At 41.9% G+C, this 27326-nt stretch overlaps 1 protein-coding gene across 1 annotated transcript; it reads left to right on the top strand.

The window, feature by feature from the left end:
* The first annotated feature begins 16124 nt into the window (after positions 1–16124).
* On the top strand, positions 16125–19080 carry LOC129586626 (uncharacterized). The gene is made up of 7 exons (XM_055479955.1): positions 16125–16378; positions 16704–16816; positions 17073–17414; positions 17620–17787; positions 17853–18029; positions 18159–18485; positions 18739–19080. Exons 2-7 carry the CDS (start codon positions 16714–16716, stop codon positions 18957–18959), a joined length of 1338 nt encoding a protein of 445 aa, XP_055335930.1. The 5' UTR covers positions 16125–16378; positions 16704–16713; the 3' UTR covers positions 18960–19080.
* Positions 19081–27326: the final 8246 nt, after the last annotated feature.

The following is a 27326-nucleotide window of genomic DNA, read 5'->3' on the forward strand; positions in this document are numbered from 1 at the left end:
GTGGGGAATAATGACAACCGCCCAAGTTACATGCCCAAAATATTACAGCTTCGTGACAGTGTATTTATATTTGCCCCGAAAAAAATATCGTCTTTGCAAAAGTCTTCTAGCCACAAAGTACTTCGTCAATTTCACTTATTTTTCGGCTATATATTAAACAAAACCATGTGACACTAACATTGTAAAGCAGATTCAACATCTCAAACAAGCCACTAGATTTGCACTGATATAGAAGGCAGTGTGCTGCGTTGTTTTGGCTATTAACAAACTGCAAACAGTAACATTTACCAAAAATGTGCTGATTCTGGTAAACACTTTGAAAGCAGCGACGAAGTTCCATGAAATTCCAGTAAAATTTGTGTCGAAGATAGAGATAGATGAGCTGGTCGAACTTACTGGTGAATAATAGTTGATAAATAAGGACATTTTCATCTCAACAATCAACGAACTTAACTGGAAACCGATTTCAGATTAAGGATAGCGTGTCGCCGTGTACATATGCAATTTGTAGTTGAAATTGCGCTTAATGCAGCGGGTGCAGTGGATGAAACGCCCGTACCTTGAGCTACTGTGGTTTCGCAATGAGCACATATCAATCCATTGTCTATTAATTAATATTATGGCGATCCGTGTGTGGAGCTGCAACAGTGCTGTTGCCAATCGACAAGTTCAATTCAGTTTTTTGCAGTTTTGATGATAATAATGGAAGAAAATTACAGCGCCTGTAGTCAGATAAAGCAAGAGTCCTTCCTGTTGCACCTGTACATGTGGGCGCGGAATCTGAAATGTTAACTCTTCGTTCTTAATCGAGCTTTATTAACGGCGACGATGCTTCATGCTTTTCTCTTTTATTTAATCCATCCTTCTAACATTTATCATTTAGGATTCCTCTTTTCGGAAGAATTGTCTTCTCGGAACACGAGCGCATGAGATTTATGTTACTCAGATAAACTGCTTCGCTTATTAAAAACTACGTGGCCCAATCTCGTTTCACTCGATTGTGTAGCGGCAGGTTCATAAAAAAAAACAATAATATAAATAATTTATGAGTATCGTATGTTGTAACTGTGTGCACTACTGAGCCCAACTAAATCTAACTGCAGCCTCGAGAAGGTTTATAATTTTGATTTCTAACAGCACGATTTCTAACAGAATTCTGTAGTACTGACTGAAAGTAGTCAAGTTTTTGCTATACATACAGAATTCCAGATGAGAATGAAAATTATATGTTCATTGTTGAATTAATTTCAAATAAAGCTCCTTATCCAGGATGAAACGGTCGGTCTGTTTAGTGGCAGTGACAACACCAATGCCGGCAATGGCTTTATGAAAATAGGACGTTTAATTTGATGGCTTTGAAATGAAACTTTTGTTATCGAAAATAATATAGTACATGAATATGAGCATAGTACATGAACAGTATAGTACATAAACAGGAAAACAGTATAGTACAAAATTTTTGGGTAAAAATATTTAGCCACACTTTTGTTACCTAATCTTTTCCTATACAAAAATTGTCCTTTTTGAGAACATTATTGATTTTCCGTTTTAACAAATCCCGTTGATAAAGGTTTAGAGCTCGAAAAACGTAGGGGCAATCTTTTTGAAGCCAACTGTCTACACTTTAAAGACGTAATTTAAAATATTTTTCAGGTGAAATATTATAAAGCCGATCCCCTGGTAAACCACCATAACAAAGATAAGCTCTGTTTTCTAGTCCAGGGTCTCAGTTCCAGACCCAGAATAAATTATCATTATAATTTGATTTGGGTCTGGAAAAACACGTTCATAACCCTGGGTGCACTTAAGCGGTATGACATTATTCGTATCTAATAAAGCAGCCCTATCCATAAAACCGATTTTCATGATGATTTCAGCCTCACTGGTATCTAAATTTTCCAAATCACGAATTTTACAGTTCGCATAAAACACATTATTACAAATCAAAATAATTAGCGCTTCATAAACCTATTTACTTCATCATTACTTACTTCAATTATCTTCTACTCCAACTACCCTCAATTTGCATTTTACGTTTTCTATATTCACGCATGTATTCACGCATATTTCTTCCGATTAGAATCACCTTCCATTATTTTATTAAGGATAATAATACTTAAAAAAATTTAACGCAGATCTCTGTGCAAGAAAACTTACTAACCCATACAGAAGCTAAAAAAACGTACCAAAGTCAAACAAAACACGGCAGCCTGAATCAGCACTGCACTTAAATCCAAACCGACCACCACAAAATAATCAACAGGAGAAAAATCTTCTTCACTGCAAACTTCTTCAAATCCATAACAGCTCACAGGCAACTTCTGCATATTCCGGAATTCCTTCTATACCTACCGAATTAAAAAAATCCAGTCAACAAACCGAATCACCCTAACACTTTCTCGAACAACTTTTTAATGTACATCGCAACCTACTTCCCATATAAAAACCACCTGTTACTAAGCGTCCATAACCATCAGATCAGAACATCATGTTCTGCTCTATTAAGCAATCAACTTTCTCGAACTTTCATGAATTTTACACAGTAATCCATCACTATCCACCACCACAACTCATAACACACAACACACTCTGCTTCCTGTTACACTACATTAAACTATGAAGTATGAACAACTAATAAGTCGATTACACTTATGTCAGACTACAGTAAAACCCCCTACAACCTTCCCTCTGTTACAACATTCACCCCTTCATTATCAGTTTCTTTCAAACATATCATCTTTTAATATAATCTACTATCCTTTCAAATTGGCTACAGAGCAATTTCTGTTGATATTGTCTTTACTACCCGATACCTGTATCTAATATTATGCTCCTACAATAAGCTATTGCAATATGCTCCTACATTATGCTCCAACCATTTTTCACACCACAATAATTACCACCTACCCCTTATTATCTCCACATATAATATGCTCCTGCAATGTACTCCTACTTATGTGAAAGCATATTGCAATGTGCTCCTACATATGTAGGAGCACATTGCAGGAGCATATTGGATTACGTTTGTTTGGATACTACAGTTCCGTTCCGTTTTTCTCCTCCAAGAACCGATGAAACCGATGCAATGTGCTCCTACATAATGTACGAGCACATTCCAATGTGCTCCTACATAATGTAGGAGCACATAATGTAAACTAAAAAAGATGCCGAGCTAGCAACGCCATCTACAAGTTTCACGCATCGTTACTCGACTCATGTCACATGACTCATGTCACATGACTGTTGGGCCCCACCGCTTCCTTCAACCGGCCGGACCCTTCCGTACTCTATGGGCGCCAAAAACTACTTTTGTTTACACACGGATATCGAAGACCAAAAACCGAAACTACAGTTTCATATATGCTACGACTGATTCTAGTCGTATACCGCATATAAGAACCTGTCACGGTTCAATGAACCTGCCGCAAAAGTATGTAACATTCCTGGGCCAGTATGCCTGACGCGAGTTAGTTGATTTTCAGCAGCCGGGAAATGCTTGCCAGTCGGGGATGCTTGTCAGTTGCCAACTACAGTACAATAAACTTGTCCATCCTGTATGCTTGTATCCATACTTAGAGACTAAGACATAGTTTCCCTGTACCGGCCGTTATAGTCGAAACACAAAAAGTCGTTGCGCCCTCAAGAGACACCAATGGAACCAATGGAACTCTACTGGAACCCGTTGGAACTGTTGGAACATCGTCTCGTCGTCGTCATCGTCTGTACATCGTCTCATTGCGCTGTTACAGATATGTGATACCAAAGAAACCTATGGAACTCCTTTGGAACTGTTGGAACTGCTGTAAATCGTCTCATTGCGCCTTTATTTGATTCCAATGGAACTTATGGAACTCCACTGGATCTCGTTGGAACCAAAGGAAACATTGTTAATACGTTCCAACGGGTTCCAATAGAGTTCCATAGGTTCCATTGGTATCATAAGGAGACGTAACATGAACTTCTGTTGCGGTTTCATCGGATCCTAGCGTAGGTATTTAGTTGGACTGGATGGAACTGGTGGAACTTATGGAACCAGTGGAACGTATGGAACCGATGTAGATTTTGGAACCAGTGGAACTTGTGGAACGATTGGAACTCTAGAGGAACCGCCTTCTTACCCTAAACGGGTTAATCTATGCCCACGAAGGCTTTCCGGCACTTTTAACTCCTTCACAGTGTTCAAATCTACGGAAACAGTACAATAGCCAATCGCTTCCAAATAAGAGAAAAACACATCAGTTAACAACGAGTCCTTTATAATTAATTAATAAATTGTACTTATGTGCAACTTTCGTTGGGTAATTTCCGGACCGGTGATATGTCAGAATAATGTCACCGGTACCATGGGATTGTCCGCGATGCCGCATGTGTTCAATCACATTTTTGATATTTTCCCATATTTTTGGCGTTTGACAAGTTGTTTACTTTCAGCTAAACAGGAAAATTCCTCGTTCTCGCATAATGGAAAAATTTGAAAGTCACTTCGAGTGTGACCTTTTCGTGTACAGTTAACAAATTACTACGTAAGCACGTATTATTTGCTTTGCTGTGTACATAGTACGCCGCTGTCAAGTGTGCCGTACACTTATTCATGTTACTTTGCCTAATTTTAAAAAAAACGAAGATAATTTTTAAAACTTGGGCGGATATCGAATTAACACAGTAACCAGAAGCATGGCTCCCCTTGGAAAATTGTTCTGCGCAATGCCTCCATTAATAATATGAAGTACTCAAATCAAGCCCAAAGAAGTTAATTAATAAATTTCACACGTATATTCACCGACAGGAGGCAGCATAAGAAAAGGTACAGATAACAATAATTTCATTTTGGACCACATGTCGGCATTCCGCATCAGCTAATGATTATCAAGGTGTCAATGGTCATCAATTGGGCGAGAACATGATACAACAGGTGACTGAGCGTTAGAACCAAAATGTATATAGGGGGGAAAATGAGTCTAGCCGAACCAGTCCCTTGTACTTCTGATGTCAACCGGCTGGTGTTTCACGTTGTGGCTGTACATGGTGCTTATGTACCGCGCTATGTACTGTCGTAATGTCACACTCCAGGCGGGTGACGGCAGCACTGCAGCAGTACAGGGAAGCGGGCCGAGTAGACTTGTTTGTCCCCCTATATGAGTAGGGTAAATGTGCGCGGGGTTTTTTCGCAGCGAAATCCTTTGGGTGAATTAAGGAGAGGCGTTGCGTGTTGTGTGGTCGCCTGCCAGCGAAAAATTACTGTAGCAGATTCAGTGAAGATCATTACAGAGCGTGTGCGATGATTAAATATACATGGCGCTATGGCAGGCATTGTTTTCAGGTTTTCCGTACCACACTTTATTTTTTTCCGCATTTATATATATATATATAGGCAGGATTGTTCCATGCCAATGAAATACATTATGAAACATTCCCATAAAAGTCAAGCCAATGATATCTCCGCAAACTATCCCAGTGTACAGAGTACATGCATACTTTGTATATGCAGCACAGTATGCGTGACCACCAACTCTACATCATCTGTTGATTCAAACAACAGCAGTTTTATTATTTGCATAATACCTACTTCTCACCTTATACATATACAGTGTACACATAATTATCGTAATGCCAAATGCTGCGCTGATAGCACACACCTCTGCGGCTGTTCTCATCGATAATGCAATATATTGCACTTATAGTTATTATTACTTGTATATTTTTTCCGAAATGGAGCTCGGATATCACAAGAAAATAATACACTGTTAGCTTCGGAACATTAAGAAGTAGGTTCTGTTTTTCTATAACAATGAATAAAAGCAGCAAGACTAAAATTTAGTCTTGCTGCTTTTATTCATTGTTATAGAAAAACAACCAGCTGCAGCGACAGTAAGACTGCCAGAAACGTTTCCCTTCATTGCTCAGATTCAGACATTCGGGTATCTTCCAACGCCTATGGAGGTTTTTTGTGCATTATGCGCAGTAGAAACGACTGGTAACGTGTGTCATCACGATCCGGAGCTTATCTATGCTCAGAATGGTCAAAACAACGATACCGCACGTATTCGAGATACCGCGCTGCAGAGCTCCGTTTTTTAACATACCCGTTCTTATCTCTATGAATCATAACTTATGCACCATGGTGCGCTGCACTGGCCGTATACGACCCAACAGAGAAAGTTTTCTGACTCTTCGTATTATTGCAAAACTAATGCGCTGTTTCAGAAAGGCGTGGGATCGGATGATTCCCTTTATCCGGTCTTTTTCCAAATGAGATGTCCGGTGAAACAGCATAATCCTTCGCAGTCCTTTTGAGCACTTCTAGCGTTTTCACTGCGATCAGGTAATAGAGGGAAGCGTCTTCCCAGGGAGCGTATCCAGCTTCCGGTTTTCCTCTCGCTAATTGATTTTAAGCCCAATCAGCTGACGGGTTTCCAGAAAACAGGATGCCGGTTATTCAATTCAGGCAGAACTATTCTTAAGAAGCAGACACCTGTTCCCAACAGCGTCTCAAGTGTACTTCTATTGCTGGTTACTATATATAGGAAAATCCCCGAGGCGCATGACGCAACCAGAGAAAAACCGGCGGCCGAAAAGTTAAATATTCATACTGCCATCTTAACGTATAGTAACACAAAATAACCGAAACCGTCCGAAAGCCAGACCAGGCTCATTGCAAAGCTGCTGGGGTACTTGCTTCCGCAGGGTGGATAACGATTTTCGTCGGCGGCTTTCCACAACACAGATGACGAGCCACATACTCCCGTAATGTCTCCAAGCTTAAGCAGAAAAATATCGGATCGAGGACTGGTTGCAGCCCGTAAATAAATAGTACCGTTGGAAGGAGTGTTGGAAATCGCGACCCTGCGTTTGGCATGAAATCCAGTAAAGTGTAGTAGACTGAACCGGGTAGCCAGCACACGGTCGCCGTAAGCGTGCATAGAGTCATAATGATAAACGGACGCGAAAACTGATCGCGTCGCCGTTCGATTCCGGGACCTGATGGGTTACTGGTGCTGCTCCTTCTTGGCCTTTGGCGGACTTCCCGCGCTCGTTGGACAAACTTCCATAACAATATTGGATAGCACAGCGGTACGAAAAATTTGGGTATGTAAAACGCGACGATCTCCGAGAAGATGGACCAACTGTGCAGAGCGGCGTTGATTCCACACGCGGCGCCGTCCTGACGGTAATACACAGCATCCAAGATAATTCCCGGCAGCTGAATGATATGCACATAAATGACCATTGCGAAACACAGTAACCATGCCAGCGTGTACGTGTGATGGCGGTGGTATGAATGCGGCCAGAAGAGCGCCCACAGTCGATTCAGCGTAATGATCCCGTGACTATGCAGCGTAATGACCACGACGACGTACCGGCTGTATATGTACAGCGTGCACACGGGATGATGCGACAGCCAGTTCGAGTAACGAAAGGGGAGAAGCGTCAGCAGCAGGTTGAGCACCAGGTACACAAGATGACTGATGGTCATTGCCAAAATATACACGTTGAATGGCGTCCGCGGAGATTTCTCCTTTAAGAGAATCCACAGGACGATATTGTTCAGAATGATAGCAGTGGCCGTCGTGCCGATCAGTTCATCTGGCCAATGCCCTAGTGTTGTGTTGTTGGGCCGCTCCGTTATAGAAGAATTAGAAGAGAGATTGTAAGAAGTGTTCAACGTAGACATTTTGTCTAACCGTGCTGCTGTTCGATACGTCCGCGTTATGTGGCGCTGCCTAGTTTATATATTACAAAATTAAATTAATGCCAGCGTTCGCAGTTCGCACTATGCGTGCGGCAGGATGCCACCGATCCCCGCCGTTCTGACGGCTGATGTGCCGGTACTGCCGGATGAATAAGCTAGTCTTAGCTTGATTAACAATCGATGTCTACCACTGCAGATATGCTTATACGCCGAACGCGCGGGATTAAACATAGGTATTCTTTCCGGATTAACCGTACCAAATTAATGAAGTTATGCTACTTAGTAGCTGTCAAGCTGGCACGCTACACTCTGTACATTATGACATTATGACCAGCTTTCGTGCATCGGTAACAGAAAGAAAACCTGGAATGAAGCGGACATTCAAAGTAATTTCTGCTGGCGTTACGGATCGGAAAAATTGGAATCCGGTGATACATAAGTAAATTATTCGCAGACTTTCTCGTGTTACTGCTGCGTTTGCTTCACCGTGTGCATAATCACTAAGACTACTTCCCCTTAGTTCGAAGGAATACGTCTTTTAGCGTCATCTTTGACGTTGGAGGTAGCAACCGGGTGACATATTGATTGATATTGCAGTGATAGTCCTTGATGATTGCACAGAGAATTCTAAGACATCTAGTATTTAACCCAAGTTAAGTGCGCCAATACAGGAATATTTTCGGTTTAAAGCTTGTTTTAAAGCATTAGCTGCCAGCCTATGACTGTATTTAACGTGTTACGTACATCGTTGCAGGAACTGCAACTCAAGCAAGCTAGCGGTCGCGGTTGAAATATCGTACAAATTGTGTGCAAACAGGATTCGTTTCGGTTTACTAATTAACAAAAGGAAATAAGGTAGCTGATACGCGAGTAATAAACCGTACGCTATGGTATAGTTCGACCGCAATTATTGTAAACAGTTTTATCATTCCTTGACCTTCATCTTCGTTCTTCTAGTATACTTGCTGTAACACATCCGTTGCAGCATTAAAGTTTTTATTAATTCTTGCTATTAGTACTTTATTTTTGTTCTCCAAAAGATTATAATAAATGTCATATGCATGCTGTACTGCGTGAAAAACAATAATCGAAACACCTGAGACGTTCAGATTATGTGCCGGCATAATCATTATTGCTTTTGTACTACACAATCACTTTAATATGCAATGAGCAACTCGAACAGTAATCTGTAGCTGCAAGCTGCTGTACTAGACAGTTCTTAAGACGTAAGTTAAGTACTTGTGAGTTGTGACTTTAATATGCAATAGCCATCAAAATAACAAGTGCAAGCAAGGGTAATATATACTTCACAATTAAAATTTGAACATTAAAAAACAACCAAAATTCCTATTCTCTGTTTTCCCTATGTCAAAAGGTGAAGTTCTCAACACAGCTCTATGTAGCGCGTTCCCTTTAACGACAGTCAAACTAAAACGCCGTTTAAGAAAAGCAGTAGAAGATATCGGTTTTCCAACGCAGTGTTTACATCGCTTTGCATTTTCTGCTAGATGGATCGCACTTTCTGCCTTCTTCGAATTCCCATGTATAGGAGAACCGGCTTAAACAGTGAACCGACTTGTAGCGTCCCACACAACCGACATTCCTTGCATGGCAGGTATTACGACATGCCATCAGGCTTTTTCCCGTCGCTTTGTGATTAACCCGCCGATTGTAGATGACATGGAAAACCCGCGCTTTCACAGAAGTTTCTTGCAATAATGTTTATTTCCTTGTGTCTAGCCAGTTGTCCCTTTGTGGATTTGTTACAGGAAAGCCCATGAGGGCCGTATGCCTCCACAATTTTTCCACATGCGAAGCAGTTATGCTCCGTCACGGCTGCCAAGCAGAAACGTAAGGCCACCTTGTAATTAAATTACTGTTTTTACTTCAACAATATGACAATTAAAATTTAAAATAAAAAAAACAACCCAGTCCCTATCTCTTCTTGGGTTAACAGATAGACGGTTGCAAAGCGGGATTTTACGTATGAGTACGAAATGCAATAAGTAAAGTGAATAATCCCGGGCCGTATCCAGCATACTGATTTATGGTGGCCGTTCATTTTTGACTTTTGGCTGACATCCTGAGCTCGCTTTATAAAAGGGCAAGAAGATCGTCCGGGCACAACCGATCCACATGACGGCAGTCTGCCAAGAGTTCGTTCTCAGCAAAATTCATCCATTTAATGCAAGCCACTACAACCACAGAGGTCACCAGAAAAATCACAGAAAAATAGAGAGCTTAAATTGGTAAAATAACAGCTTTCAGCTTGCGATTCCTGTGCTAAAAATGTCACCACAACCAGACTACTGCAATTACCAAAATGTGTCTCAGTAAATGTTTAAGTATTAATGGCCAAGGTAACCACTTAAGTACTACAGCCGCTGTGCAAACTCGTTGCGGTATAGTTCTCCATAAAAATTTACAGAAACCTTACAGAAAAAATTTACAGATTTATTTATAAAGACTATAATAAAATACGAGTCCACAACGAATAAAAAGAACAGGGCGTACAGTATTCTCCCAGGGAATATGCCATGTCACGCTCATGACACAAAAAGATCCAGTCACACTGGTTTCGGTGGTTAATTAGATACGGCCAATCAGGCTAAACTGTAACCAGGCTAAACTGACGAAATAATGAAAGTTTTATGTAAGGGTTACAGTCAGCCGGGTGCGCCGAGCTTTCATGCCGACCGTGCCGTGTATAACGAGAGAAAATAATGAGAGAGGAGAGAAATTTTAAAACAGCGTTGCTCACCATGCGGCACCTTTGCGCTTCCGGCTTTCCTCTTGGTAATTGACTTTAGTTACAGGCTTACAGCCAACTGTCTGGCGTATAAACAGGATACGGATTATGAAATTCATATATAATTAAACAGCAGGCCAACTGGAACTTTTATTGAATATCAATATCACAATGCAAGTACAGAGTGTGAGCTAAGCACCATGTGACGGATCAAGAAAAGAAGAACAGTATCTTAATTAGAGCACCTCAAGCGTTTTCGTATTGCTAATGACTGTGTCTGAACATATTGGCAAGTCATCGGCATGCTGTATGACTCATTCATAGAAAAACAAGTGGCCAAGCACTCGAACCCCAAATTGCCAATTTACCGCAAAATGAAACGAAGCAACCTAAATAGTCCGAATGCCAGACTTTACTTATTGCGACGCTGCTGGGATATTGATGCACAATGGACGGATAGCGCTTCTCGTCGCCCGCTTTTCATTACACAAACGACGAGTCACATAAGTACGCAGTGTTTCCAACTCAAGCAAAAAAAACACCGGATCGAGAACTGGCTGCAGCCCGTAAACAACGAGTACCGCTGGAAACAGAGATGGATATCAGGAGCCCACTGTCGGCATGAAATCCAGTAAAGTGAAGTATATCAACCCCGGTATCCAGCACATCGTCGCCGTAAACGTGTACATCGTCAAAATGATGAACGGACGCGAAAACTGGTCGTGACGACGGTCGGCTCGAGGAGCTGGCGCTGATGGACTATTGCTCATTGTTAACCTTTGGCGCAATTTCCGCGTTTGCTGTACAAATTTACATAACAGTATTGGGTAGCACAGCGGTACGAATAATTTCGGTATATCAAACGCAACAATATTCGTGAGGAAAGTCCAAATGGCCTGAGCGGCGCCGTTTATCTTGCACGCGGTACCAGGCTGCCGGTAATACACAGCGTCTATGATAATCCCCGTCATTTGGATAATATGCACATAAACTACCATACTCGTAGCGAAGCAGATTAACCATGCCATGATGTACGTGTGACATCGGCGGTACGAATGCGGCCAGAAGAGCGCCCACAAACGATTCAGACTGATGATCCCGTGGCTGTGCACTGTGATGACCACGATGACGTAACGGCAGTACAAGAACAAGGTGCACACGGGATGGCATAACAGCCAATTCGGGTAACGAATGGTGAGAAGCGTCAGCAGCTGGGTGAGGACAAGGCACAGGAGATGGCAGCATGTCAGTGCCAAAATGTACACGTTGAACGGTATCCGCGGAGATTTCTCCTTGAGTAAAATCCACAAGACGATAGCGTTCAAAATGTCGTCGCGATCAGCTCATCCGGTCAAGGCGGCGGCGCCTTTATTGTCGTATTATGTGGTCACTCCGCCAATGAAAAATTAGATGACCGATTGTAAGAAGCGTTCAATGTGTGCATTTTTTTAACCGTTATGGATTTCGAGTACAGGTAAACGGTTCGCAGTTCAATATGCTTCACCAAAGCAAAATGATGCCACTGTGCATGCCGGATGCCGATCCCAGTTTGATGGCATGCATTCCGGAAGAATGACCCAACTAAATCACAGTAGCGAGCCACTACCAATTATGTTGTTTACCGCGAAAGCGGTAAGATTGATATTCTTTCTAGGTTAATCGTACGGCGTACCACACTAACTAAATCAGGTGGCATTTCAGGCGCAGTACATTGTGACTACGTTCATGCAACCGTGGCAGAAACAAAAACCATTTCTAAATTCTTTGCGGATGGAAAAAGTGGAAGTCGTTGATATGTTAGAACTGGTAAACCATCCTCGATGTTACGCTGATTTGCTATACCGTGTGCACATGTGCACATACAGCTACCGTATTCTGTACTAATGTTATTGTTAATACAAGGTATGAATGCACGATATTGTTTCGCGAATAAACTTTAGGTTTGTAAAATAGGATCCCAAATAATGGTGGACTGTACTATATTCGCTTTCCTCAGTAATAATTGGCTATTTTTTAGGTTTCCTTGTAAAACCTCGCTTTGATGTTAGTTATATTTAGATGGCTTTAAAAATCTGGTAAACGGGTTATTATACAGTAACGGTTGATTAGAATGTTATATAGAAGTTTTTAATAATGTTTAAAATAATACGGTACTTCGAAAATTCGAGTGCGATCCGGCATCTCGTGAACCACGGCAAAATTCAAAAATCTCTTACAATTCGTAAACGTGAACGCTGTACATGCGCCGGCTTTTGCGGGACAGTTAAAGTAACATGTTATGTTATTATAGCAGTTATAATTATTTTACTTCTGTAATCTGTAATGTAAATAGTCTACTTCTGCCGTTTTACGCATAAAGTCCGGTGCTTAACGGAAAACTAACAGAAATAGCGTTTCTGGAATTGACTTAACTTTTCTTGTAACAGGTTGACGCGAATCTTTAAGCAGCATCACTGTAAGAATCGTACGATAACCATAACGATAATGATTATAACTTTAAGAATTGTACGAGCACATACTGTAATTGGAACATTTCCACCATCTCAGGTATGTTTGGGTTATCGCTCGCAATTTTATAAGAATGGTACAGCATGTAACTGGAATTTATTTGTAATCCCTTGAAAAACAAAACAAATGCGAGATATGAAGTACTAACAACAAGGATTGAAAGGACCTTTAAATTCTACAACAGCTGCGCTATCTGTACACCAAAATTAATATAATGCGGTATTACCGCATCCAGAACCAATGCAATGCTGTACTTGTATAAAATTAGTCGACGTATACCATATAGCATACAGAGAATTTATTTATTGCTCGTAAAAATCTTCTCCCTAATTTACTAATTCACTTATTTTTAAGCCGGAGCAAACCCTGCTTCCACTCAATCCAATTTCTTGACCCGCAATCGCGACCGACAGCATTTCTATGTCATAATGCCCGCAGCAACGTACAACAAGTAGAATGGCTGAACCAGAAAAATTCTTGCATTCTGCACGTTCTCAAAGTTAATTCGTGTGGCAACAAATACATAAATACTAGAAACGGTCTGTCAGTCCAAGGACTACCAATGCTAGTCGGATCCTCCAACGTCGAATATGGCTCTAGCAAATATCATTCAGTATTAAACGGCGTATTTGCAATTTAAGTTTAAGTTTAAGTGCCACGATTACAACTACGTACTCTGTCTAACCAAAAGACCAGCTGCAGATTGATGAAATTACTCAAAATATTATAGCAAAGGTAACATAGCGCAGAAGCGAGCCAGAAAATTACCTATCGATCTAACGGGAACTGTAGTACTAGTGCTACAACAGAAATCTAATGGAGTTCCTGCTTAGTGTTTAGTGACTAGTACAGTAATGTATTACGCATAAATGCCTCACTATTCACAAAACAAAATCGTAAGCTGCAAATTTAAATGTCACGCGAATGTAAATGCAAGTACAAGCGCATCCTGTCAGCACTTTTGAGTGAGTTAAACACTGTTTTGATTTTGCCGCATCGCAGCGCATCACGGATCAGCAAGCTGAAATGCCACTTCGATAATATTATTATGATGCTAGTTACCGTTCTGGATTGCTTTTACTTATACAAACTGAAGAAAGCCATTATGCGACATTAAACATAAGAACGAGGTACAGGTAACAGGAAGTGTTTTGGTACTGCAATGATGTAAGTATGCAAAACGGCAAAATGTACGAGCACACGTTAAAGAGTGTCCGCGGGGATATCTCCTTTAATAAAATCCATAGCACGATTATGTTGAGCATCAGAGCTGTAACCGGCATCCCGATCAATTTCTTGGCCAAGACACTGGCGCATATGTACATGTCGCAATGTGTGGTGGCTCCGCCAAGGCAGAATTCGTGGACAAATTAAGAGGAGCGGTCAACGTACACATTTTGCCGAACTGTGAATCGTCATGCGTCGCTGCGATGTCTGATGGTTTTGCAAAATGGTGCCAGTGTTTGCGTCGTGCAGACTAACCATAAGCTCGCTTGCTGAAGCCGGTCCCTGGTCTGACACTGACAAGATCGCTTATGTGGCAGTCGTGCCCCAATGAATATCTGTATTAATGAACTGGCGAAATCAGCGATCCAGTCTTTTCAGGTTTAACGTACCACATAAATTAAATTAATCGGAATTGTTACGCGCAACATAATATATACGTTGTAAACTTGTGGCCAGTGTTTGTGAAGTATCGTTCGTGTTCGTAAAGTATCGTTTGTGAAGTATCGTTTGTGAAAAACCAGCAAACCGTGTCTTCTATAAGGATTAAGGAGCGTACCGTATGTTACCGACCAAAGCGGAACTGTGTCACCTTGGTCATAGTAAAATGTCCCCATTTCTTTGCCTTCAGCATGTGTACTGAAGTGTTCTGCTAGACTGCTGCATTGACTGATTGATGCGAGGTCGGGAAAACGAATACAGCAACAGACGAGTGCTATCATCGAATCATCATCCCTTTTTTTAAACTTAATTCACAGGGAAGAAGGCAATCTACGCTAAGGACGTTTGTAGCACGTGCGTATTATTTTCGTCAGGAATATAACTACGAGTCTACGAGTAATGTTTTTAAAATCAGGCTTTGGCGCTACAAATAAATTTTACACCGACAAAGCTTGGAAACATTCCCATTGATGCATATTTTCTTACTAATTTAAATGAACAGGATCGAACAGCAGTTCTTGCATAATATTCTGGGCACCCTGCTCTTGTGTATTTTGCATTATCTGTATTACTCGTGCATTAAGATTGGACGAAGTGTACTATGTGCTAAAATAATGTGACGCGTAATTTTGTTTCTATCCTATCTTCACTCCAATAACCCAATAAAGTAACACGCTCGTACATTTATCTGCACCGAGCGCGAAGCGCGAGGTGCTACTCTATGCCTTCGTCAAGCGATAAACGCATTCATAGCATTCCATAGCAGAGTATACGCTTCCCGTAGCAGAGTTTGTCTGTCGCCCACGAAAAGTGTCAGTCACGTTTTCCAATTCCACAAATTTTCATTTCCATTGGCAGTGGTATTTCATAGCGTACGCGCTGTTTCAAGGATGTCATTAACATCGTTTTCTAATGGTACTGGAAGCGCGCAATAATACTTGGTGTCGTTAATACTTTAGCACGAAATTTTCTGGTCAGAATTTGGATAAAAACCATTTGTTTTTATCTACAGCGAAATCTTTTTTGAATTTTTTCCTAATGTAGTGTTCTCTAGTGTTTTACTGAATGTAGTTTCCCAGATTGACAGTAGATCACGGGATCGTAACAATAGACTGGAACACGCCAGCGCAAAACTTGCACCAGCGAGCTTATATCACATGTACGCTGGCTACACCATCCCCGAAGAGCGCCATCAGAACTGGGTTCGCGGTGCGCCATGTCGATTCATAGTTTAACATTCCCAGCGGACCGGCGCTCGCGCTCGGTGCAATGATGTGATTTAAACAACCAACACTAGTAATAATTATTCTTTGCGATGTGCGCCGCTCTCTTGCGGGTGCCAGTTGCAGTCGTTGCGGTGCAACACCACAACCGGCACAACGTCAGTGGCGAAGTGTGATTCAGACTGCAGAATAATATCATGCAGTTCAGTTCGGGATATTCCAGATAGATTGAGGATACCGACAGCACGGCAGCACCAAACGAAATGTTTTGAGCAGCAGCAAGAGTACGACGATTTCATTGGATCGATAAGCAGTTTTCTTCCTCACTAGTTCTAGCCTCTCCTACCGTTTAATTGGCATTTGGCAACTGTTTATCAGCTTTCTGCCTTGTGTTTCGACTTTTTAGTACTAGTACTTATTCTCATTAACCTGGTGTAAAGAATCAGACAGAGCTCAGTTTTGAAGTACGTAAATAATCCAACCTTGGCAAATCCGTCGTTGACGATCGAGCGGCTTGTTTGGCCTTAGAGGATACCGACCCAGGTGATTGAATTGTTGAGCAGTATTGTTCTTAAGGACACCTCAGACTGAGAGCTCAATTAATGTTATTGGCCCAGGTGAATCGCGAACACTAGGTGAAACACAAGACCTTACTTAACCTCCCTGCGAGCAGTGCAGAGTGTTGTTTGTCGCGAATATTACGATCGGGTGTGTTCAGACTTCGCAGCTCAGACCAAGTTGTGACGAACACAATGAAAGTCAGTAAATTATCGGTTTATTAAGTAAAGATTCAATGAATTGTATACTTTACCGTAATCCTTGGCTCTCTGAAACGCTTACCAGGTAACCTATGTTATTTGGTCTGCAGATGTCGGCAAATGTTGTGCCTCTCGAGTGGGATTCTCTGCCCAATGCTGAAATCAAAGCCTCTCTGTTTTGTTTGGTTTTCCGGAATCGCTTTTGCGATACTTCCAGCAATTGGTGAGACGGACATGTGCCTGGTGGGAACTTTGGGTTCCCCTAGTTTCACTGCAAAACTTGTGACTTGCAGTTGCTAACTATTTTTTGTAATAACTGTGTGTGTGTTTGCTTGCTTTTGGAAGAATTAGTGTGCATTATGATCGTTCTTGATGTGTTGGTGTCAGCTTGTTGTTTTAATGAGCATTTATATTGACAACATCTTAATATGATATAGGTAATCAAAATTTGTCTTTATGTACCTTTTGTGATTTGACAGGCGAGTGTGGTGGGACGATGGAACCACGCAACATAGTCGGATCATTTTTTTTCAATCGTACCGCCGTCGCACTGGGCGGCACCGTCATTTTCGTCTGCAATGCGACAAAAAGCGGCGGCGTGCAGTGGCTGCATCAGGAAAAGCGCATTGATTCCCAAAAAAATGATTCCGTTGTCGGTGCTAAACGGCACTGGCGTGTCAGTTCTCCGGTTAACCACACCGGACCGCACACGTTGACGATTACCAATGTGCAACTGGAGGATGCCGGCAGAATCCAGTGTGTGGCCGATCCTGTGAAGCCCGGCGCGAGAAAAACTACCGTTTGGGCATTGCTAGTTATCGGTAAGCAAGTGGATATAAACATGAAAATTACTGCACAGTACGTACTATTGTGGAAAATAAACAGAAAATCGTCAAACACTATAGAGTCTATTCTGTATGTCTTTCGACGCTTCAAAGAGGAGAAGACGCGTTTGGCACGAAGCTGCCGTATTTAATTAAAAAAACTGAAGAAAAATTTTGTTTATCCCCAGTCACAATGCCATAGGTACCAAGATCAACGGGAAAGCAGTTTCACCGGCAAACGCGCGAATTACTGCGGGAAATAAAGTCGATTTGACGTGCTTCTTCAAAGGCGAACAACCTTTGCCATCCCTAACATGGTACCGCAACTCTGTCGCAATGGATGAAACTTACTGTAACCTTCAGCCATCATGTATGTGCCGATCACATCCTTCTCGTTACTCTCGTGATTATGAATCGTTACTCTCGTGTTTGCAGACTCAAATAACAGCTGTGAGGTGACGAAGGTAAACAATGCAATTACTCTGCGGTTTGTAGCTACGAGAGGTCTTGGTGGGGCTAATTTCACCTGCAAACCTCGGGGAGACGACAGGAAAGGGCCGGGAAGCGTCGTCGGCGCCGTTGCACTACCATCCTTTCAGTTGATTGTTGAAGGTACCACTGCACAGGACTGTAATCTACGAGGACATTTGCAGTTTTGGCGAAGCGCATGTTGCACAAGTGTGCGTTACACCAGTCACGCTTTTGCTAAGCATCCCTTGACTTTGAAACCTGGTTTTGCAGGTAATCGTTCCGCAAGTGAACCATGGCCCGGAGTCGAAACGAGTGTCAAACGGGCAATCACATCGGCGCGTCCATTTACTCGGAAACCATCGCCAACAGCTGTCAAAGCGACGGATGCATCTGCAGGGTACAGGTTCATGACGGCAACAACCGATGATGTGAAAACGTCCCCCACACCACGGCGATCCCCACTCATTCCGGATTGGGTTTTAGCGGCCATCGCCACCATATTCGTGGGGATCGCGCTGTTCTCTGTGTCCCTTCTGATCGTGATTGTGCTAAAGAAAAAGTGCCCTAACTGGGAAAGGCGACATCGCAGAAATCAAGGTGAAGCCATCGGATTTGAAATTTTGAATACAATTTATCTGCTAAATGAAGTACCAATTACTTGACATGTGCAGTTTGAATGGTTGCATGAATTGCAGTTTATGGTTTCATAAATTGAGCGATATGCCGTACACAGAGCTACGGATCGAACTTCGATTACTGTGCAGTTTAAGCATTCCGCGCTTGTACTTAATTCTGAATGATTTGCGGTTTTCTCGTTTGTAATGACTGCGTATGTTGCTGTCTTAAACAGGCTCACTGTCATCGCCGTCTTCGATTAATCCTACCGGGGTCCAAGTGATGAACAACGTGCACACCCCGCTGCCGTGCCGGTCGTCGGTGTCATCCGCTGCCTTCCTCTTGACTGACACGCCGGCCTCGAAACAGTCAATGGCTCCTTTCATATCCGAAGGGACAGGAACTACTCGCGCCTACAAGAAGCACGGTGCGGAAAGCGTCAGCTATTTTGTCTAGTTGGCTTATTTGCACTGTAAGCAAAAAATAGCGCCAGTGTCGAAAGTAGCCGATTTTAATTTGTCTCGCATCGGCGTGTGGTTTTCGCTTTGTCTGATTGTCATAACCAGTCTTCTGTTTTCCGTTTCCTCCAAGAAAAAGCATGGGCTTTTTTGAAGTTTTAATCCAGTACTAGTGGTTTGTATCAGTTTAAACATTTTACAGTCTTTCCATGTACTGACACAATAAACCGGCCTGTAAAAATTATTTTTGTCTGATTTTACTGGTTAACCGCAAAATAATAAGCATGCGTGACTGAAATAACCCCTTTACTTAATATACATGAACGAGTGCATACTATATTTTATTATTCTTAAAGAAGTTCCCTTTTGGGCACCCTGTAGACCCACGGGTTAACTTCGTTACTTAAGCATTAAACCTAAACCTAAACCTAAATGAAACATCTAGTGTGATTCTTCACACCTCTCGTTTTTGTTTATTTGGCAGTAAGCGCAGCGAGAAGTTACAATTAGGACTGTGTTATTAGAAAAATTTTTGTCTGTCGCCTCGAACACGAAAACGTCACGTACGCAGTGGCTCCATTTCAGTAAGTATTTCCATTTCAGTGGATTGATCTTCTGATTAAAAACCATCCGCAAGTATACACACACGTGCCATAGATCACATTCCGTTTTGACTATAAAATATGACATTCATCTGTTTGTTGTTCAGAACGAATTTCCCATTCTTGGCAAAACCATAGTTTCCGTAAAAAATAGTGATCTGAATTGTTTATACTTCCTTCGAATATACTTCGTTTATACTGCGAATATTGGAAATGTTTATGCTTCTGAATTGTTTAATTACACATACTTATAAGTTACAACAAAGCCTGGGGACTCAATAATCGCAGTATGAAAACGTTCAGTATGCGTAGCGTCCGCCTGGTAAAAATTATCCGAGTCTTTAAGCAAATCAATTTGAGCAAGGTTTTTTCAAAGCCAAACTCCTTAAAACACGAAGTAGTTCGATTAAGATCTTTCAGCGCCGTGCATGTGTTCTGTTGGACGACAAGGCTATACGGTACCCGATACCGGCCGCAACCCCCTTCTGTGACCTTTCTTCCGGCATCTTACAAGGTTCAGACACAAATCCCGCAATTCCTTCACACTTAGAAAGAGGATGATCGCATCGACTGCCGCCTGGGATTCCACGATCCAGTTCGCATAAAGGTAAAATTCGTCAGGAAAATGGAAACCCCCAAAATCAGCTGCCAGAAAGACAATTGAAGAAGGCACCCAGCTGATAAAAACAGTAATGGTCAGCAGCGTTGACACCATAAATGCTGTCTTGTTCTCTTTGCTCCGTGCATTCCTCCGTGCATTCCTTGTTGTTGCTGCTGCTGCTCCCGCTGCTGTTGTTGATGTTGCTGTTGTTGTATCTCTTCCGGTAATTTCCAAACTGGGTGGTTTGGTACGTCTTAATTTGAGTGTTCTCCATAGCAGGTACGGATAGCCTCCAGTAATGATCACAACCGGCAAATCGAATATAGAAATCTCGATACTCTGTACGTATGACGCTTGCGGCGCCGGATCCCAGCTGCATCCGTACATTTCGCCAGGGAGACGATAGTACAGAGTACCAATGATCAGCAGAGGGAGATTTATCACGTGGAGCAGTACCCACATCCCAGCGCATATCCCACCGGCCAAATACGTTGTGTGATACATACGGTAATAGTGCGGTACGGTCACCGCTGCAATTCGGTTACAGGTGATGAGAACTTGCGTCCAGATCATGCACGCATTTATAGAGCCTAAAGCGTAAATGTAAAGGCCACAGACAGCATTTCCTGGCCACCAGTTTGGTTTAAGCCAATAATGAATTATGTCATAAAATTCGGTTAAAACCAAGTAGACAATGTTAGATGCAAGAAGGCTGATGAGATAAATGTTGAATGAACGGTGCTGGTTTGTGTTGACAATTAGGACGCCACAAGCAACTATATTCAGCAAAAAAGTGGCTATACTTGTAAATACCCGGAAGCCGGCCGGGAAATTCCATGGAATACCCGTTAGATTGCTGTCGAAGTTCGGGATGGTCAGGTTGGCTACAGAAATGTTGGCAATATCTACGAAACTATTCATCCTGGCGTAAACTATGGGAACGTGCTTTAGCCAAGTTCACAGCTTTTTACAGGCTTTCTATCGACGGCTAAATTGTCAATGTCAAGGATTTTCTGCACCCTTCTTATTGTCATCCGTTTGATGCGGACGTCTATTAAGCATGCAATTTGGGTGCGTCTGTACTGCAGTTGAATTCGGCTTTTCTTGTCATTTTATTTCCGCTTTTCCTGGCATAACAATAATGACAGGAGATCGTTGTCAGAAAATGCCAGCGAGCTCTTATTATGTAAAGATCTTTCATTATTGCTCCCTTTCCGGCATCGAAAACTCTTACTTTACATGTATCTGTACAGATAGATGCCCACGAAGACCATCTCCAACTTGAAATAAAACGGAAACTCATGCCGGTGTAAAACTAGGCGGATATTGATTTTTTCTAAATAGACGTAAATTTTTAACTGGTGTAAAGTGTAAACGGACTTAGTGCAAGAGTAACGGTACGTCGAGGTAATTAAATGGGCAGCATCACTTCCGCTTTAGTAAGCAAACTGAATGTACCGAACAAGTAAACGAGCAGTTGATAAAGAGCAGATTCGGTCTCGAACAACATCCGTTCCGTAGCGCATATACGCACTTCGGTAAATTATTTTAATTTGCCCGCAGGTCAAGTACGGACGCAAGAGCGTTTAATTTATATTTAGTCTATTTTTAGATGTGCTCTCATTTTGATTACTTCTTTTTACAAAAAAAAACTTTCCTTTTTTTTAATATTTCTGGCGAAGCGTTATGATTGGGCGTAAATTACTTGCACTGATAAAATGGTTAGCTAGTTTTTGTGATACACTTTTTAATTGGCGATGCCAGTACGAGTTCTCTAGCCCCCCCCCGTCGAAACCCGCCTAGATTCGCCACTGGCGATGTGACCAATCTGTATCTGGCTCAAGCTGCGAACGTACAGTAGCACCGCCTCTGCAAACGTGTATGCTTCTTCTGCAAGTACCACTTTCTCTTATGCAATTACCTGCCCTCATCCGATGTGTCCTCCTGGACCTGTCGGATGGTATTGCTACCTAATGAGCACCAATCCAGCATAACGTGCAGCAAAAAGCTCCTGCGGTTTCAGCGAACAGGATTGCAATCACAACATTGGTAACCAGTGCAACTGCGATAAGAATTTTTGCGGTGAGGGCCAGGGTCGGCACTGCTGCGTTATCCTACGCTCCTTTAATTTTTAAGTGTTTGCTACCAAGGGTTGCTTGTTTGATGTGATCTGTCGTCCAAGGCCGATGGCTATTCCCATCCGATAGCGCCAGTATCGTATCCGTATCAATCATAATGCCCAATTTGGCTTATAAAGCGTCTGCCGATAGATTTTAAAAATGCGCAAATTTTGAAATAAAAATGTACGAGTAATAGTACTTAAGCAGGAAACGTAGTGTTTACAGGCACAAAACAACGTATCAAGCGATACCGCTTACAGCGGTTATTCTGCTGATTACTATCCGCCTTAACCCCCGACTTATAAGTGAGTTTGTGATTTACTGTACTCTTGCCGGTTATATACGGATATTCCATTACTGCTCCCTTTCCGGCATCGATCACTCTAACTTTACATGTATCTGTGCATGTTGATTTGTCATGTAATTCTGTTGGTAAGGAGCGAACCGGTTGGTAAGGAGCGAACCGGTTATATACGGATATTCCATTACTGCTCCCTTTCCGGCATCGATCGCTCTAACTTTACATGTATCTGTGCATGTTGATTTGTCATGTAATTCTGTTGGTAAGGAGTAACAGCTCAGTAATTGTTCCAAAAAACAGTCTCGTCTTTGCACAAGTCTTCTAGCCACACAGTACTTCGTAAACTGGTATTATTATTAGTATCTATAATTGTCGCGGATTGTCGACTTGATTATGAACCTAGACATGGTTTTTGTGTCCGCATTATAGGTTTGGTCAGTTATTGCACTGTTCCACAATAAGGTTGTTTGAAGCTTCTCACTGTTCACAAGGCTTATTGATTATTTATAACCTTTTTTAATTTGGATATTGCCTCTGACCTAACGAAAACACTCTGTATTTCAATTCACGATTGTGATATCACGGCTTCAATGATTGCTTTAAAATCGGATTAAGGATACCATGACCCTTGTACCATAGCACAGATAAATTGTTTTTCTGTTAAGTGCATGCCACCCATAGGATCGTAAACAAAAACTTGTGTACGTACGGTAGTATAAAAAAATTAATACTGTGACATATTCATGGCAGTTGCAGTTTTGTAGCCATACCAGATTGTAATTAATTTTGTAAGTCCGACAGTCTATAAAACTTGCTGTATTTATATTTTCTGTAATATGCATTCCATTTGATGTACCAGATTTTTATATCAGATTTAGTCTCTATGTCGACCACGTTGAGACTTCAGCGCAGCTAGGGTAGCAGTATTCGTACTGCGTATTGTACATATGAATTCACTGGCTGTCCAGGGCGACATCAACGACAGAAGATCCCCGAACTCTCATCCAAAAACCCAAAAAGAGATCTATTAAAAGAATTATAAGGTTTCAGGGTAGTCTAAAAAGTAAAACTAAGTTTTAGCTAGGAAGAAAAAGAAAGTAAATTGAGATTTACAAGAGAATTTTCCAGATCTTACGGCCTCAAAAATAATGTGACCTTTCTGAAGAACACCCGCTGATCAGGCAGTATTGCGTAAAGGTAATATAAATCCACAAATCATACACCAAATCGCAAATCGCAAACCGAAACCGGAAATCATACAGCTGATTAAAATCTGTGGCACTGGTCTCCATTAAATACTTCAAACAGCTGACTCGATTTGTGGTGCCGTGTCACGGCTCCTTGTGATATAATCTTCTGTCAGACGGAGGGCAGTATTGCCGTTCCCGTAGCACCCAAGAAATTGCAGAATGGCATCGCGTATATCCTTTACGCTTACGAAAAGCATGATGGCATCAATGGCCGCTTCCGTTTCCACCATCCAGTGTGCATACTGGTAAAATTCATCTGGGAAAGTAAAACCTCCAAAATCAGCTGCTAAATACATAATTAATGACGGCACCCAGCAGATCAGTACAGTGAGGGTTAAAAGTGATAAAACCGTAAAAGCTGTATTGTTTTCTCTTATAGCGAAACGCATTGTTTTCGCATTTGCTACGCCGCTTTGGGCTCGGTCTGGCGTGCCAGCAACTCGTCCACGACGTCGTTTAGTTGTTTTCCATAACAAGTACGGATACGCTCCGACAATGGTGAGAACCGGGAAGGCAAAACCAATCACATCTAGAGCTTGCGCATAGTTTCTAATCACTTCCGCATTGGTATTCCACATGCAACCATAAATCGTGCCGGGTAAACGGTACAGTAATGCATGTACGATATTCAGTGGCAGACAAACGACATGCACGAGAATCCACGTTCCAATACACAGAGTGACGGCTAAACGCGGAGAATGATATAAACGGTAATGGTGTGGAAAAGTTACCGCTGCAACGCGGTTACAAGTGATCAGAAATTGCGCATAACCCATACAAGTTGGAGAAATACCGTTTGCATAAAGGAAAACATCACAGACCATGTTGCCGGCCCACCAGTTCGGTTTCATCCAAAGTATGACGTCGTAGAATTCGATGACAATGAGATACGTAATGTTACATACCAACAAATTGATCAGGTAGATATTAAAAGCTGTGTGCTGCGTGGTTTTTCCAAGTAGGAAAGCACAAGCAGTGCAGTTTAGCAAAAACGTGCTAATGCTCGAAAAAACTTTGAAAGCAGCAAGAAAATTCCAGGATATGCCGGAAAAGTCGTTGTCAAGTGTAGGGATGGGTGAACTATTAAAATTTACAGTAATATTGTGAAATTCCGACATTGCCTTTTGCGTGTACGGTACAGAATATAACCGATTAAGCAAACACTGAGACTACTGGGTGTTGACCACCAACCACCGCATGCAATTGTGCTGGAAAGTTTCTAGAAAGAAAACACTTCAAAACATTATGGTAATGGTGATCTTTCTATGCAACATCCTGCAGTTGCTAGTCAATAAAATTTGTTCTAGTTTTGTTTTTAGTTTTCATTCAAAGCTATAGCATCCCTGTAATCAACGAAAAGGGGTTATACAACCCACACCCCGTTGTACTTCGAATCCTGTAGGTGGATCATCAAAATCTTTACCTTGATTAAATATCAGTTATGCTTCTTCGTGCCTGTCCCTTCCACTATTATCCATGTACTATGCGCTGTAGCAGCGTTTTGTTATTCAGAGTAAGATTCCCTTGAGGGCAACCTGTGGACACACGGGTCAACATCCTTGATTAAACATTGATTACCCTGATTAAACATCAGTTATTGTGATTTTGCGCACCTCTTTCGTCTGATTTGCATCTAACACAGCGAGAAGCTGTGATTAGGACTATATTGCAACGGCAACTTCTAAGCTGCCACTAGTGGAGTGGGTTAATCCACCCGTACCACGATAAAACGAGGTTTGATGGTTCGTCAGTGACCGTCGGCGATGTTACGAGTTAGCGAATTACCCAAAAGTCAGTTATGCAATTGCGAACATGTTAACCGATACCGGCGCGATTGTCAAAGTGCACAAACATTTTTAATCAGCTGAAAAGTCATTGGGGAAGAGCAAGGGCAAGGGCAAGAGCAAGAATGATTTCAGAACATTCAGACAATCTCAGAAGTCTAGAAAATCCACGTTAGAACTGGTCAGTTCGTACAAGTACACATTCTGATGTTTCCGGTTGAACTAGCACCAATGAGATGTACATCTTCACTACAGATCTCATTTGTACGGCTACAATATCACGAGTTTCAAGTTCTGTCTGTCGCCTCGAAGACAAAACGTCAAGTTCGCCACGTACACGGTGTAGTTAATAACCATCGGCAAATATACACGTGTCACAAATAATTATAACATTTCGATTTGGCTATAAATGACGTTCATGTGTTTGTTGTTCAGAACGAGATTCATGTTCTCTGCAAACTTCACACTCCTGTACTTGGGTCACATGCACGTCGTCTAATCACTCAGTGTGTATAGGAAGGTTGGGTAGGAAGGAAGGTACGCAACAACAAACCCGGTTGATTTCGAAGTCGCAGTTAGAAAATATTTATGGCACGCGTACCCTCCGCTTGACATTATCCGCTTCCCTAAGCAAATCAATTCAGCAAGGTTTTGCTAAAGCAAAACAATACTTCGATTAAATTATCTATACTTCTTTTATTGCAATAACCACATATGTAATTATCAAAAAATGCAAGCGCTCGTGCACCGCAAGACAGTCCATATCTGTTATGTTGCACCAGATCTGTCAGCGCCGTGCATGTGTTCTGATGGACGACTAAGCTGCACGGTATATGATACCGGACGCGACCTTTAGCTGTGTCCTTTCTTCAGCCATCGTATAGGGTTCAGCCATAAATCGCGCAGTTCTTTGACACTAAGTCTTATGAAAAGGATGATCGCATCGACCGCCGCCTGGGACTCCACCATCCAGTTCGCATAAAGGTAAAATTCGTCTGGAAAATGGAAACCTCCAAAATCAGCGGCCAGAAATACAACAGAGGAGGGTACCCAGCTGACAAAGACAGTAATAGTCAACAGCGTTAAAACCGTAATCGCTGTCTTGTTCTCTTTATTCCGTGCGTTCTTTCTTGTTGTTCTTGTGGTTGCTGTCGCTGCTGTTATTGTTGTTGTTGTTGTATCTCTTCCGGTTATTCCCAAACTGGTCGGTTTAATACGTCTTAATTTGAGTGTTCTCCATAGCAGATATGGATAACCTCCAGTAATGATCACAACCGGCAAATCGAATATGGAAATCTCGATAGTTTGTACGTATGTTGCTTGCGCCGCCTGATCCCAGCTGCATCCGTACATTTCGCCAGGCAAACGATAATATAGAGTACCAATGATCATTAGAGGAAGATTTATTACGTGGAGCAATATCCACATCCCAGCGCATATTCCACCAGCCAAATGCGTTGAGTGGTGCATACGGTAATAGTGTGGTAAGGTCACCGCTGCAATTCGATTACAGGTGATGAGAACTTGTGTCCAGATCATGCACGCACTTATATAGCCTAAAACGTAACTGTAAAGGTCACAGACAGCATTTCCTGGCCACCAGTTTGGCTTAAGCCAGTAATGAATTATGTCATAAAATTCGGTTAAAGTTAGATAGACAATATTAGATGCAAGGAGGTTGATGAGATACTGTATCCGCCCGATAGA

This window comes from Paramacrobiotus metropolitanus, unplaced genomic scaffold (genome assembly GCF_019649055.1).
Source record: "Paramacrobiotus metropolitanus isolate TYO unplaced genomic scaffold, Prichtersi_v1.0 Parri_scaffold0000021, whole genome shotgun sequence".
Taxonomy (NCBI): domain Eukaryota; kingdom Metazoa; phylum Tardigrada; class Eutardigrada; order Parachela; family Macrobiotidae; genus Paramacrobiotus; species Paramacrobiotus metropolitanus.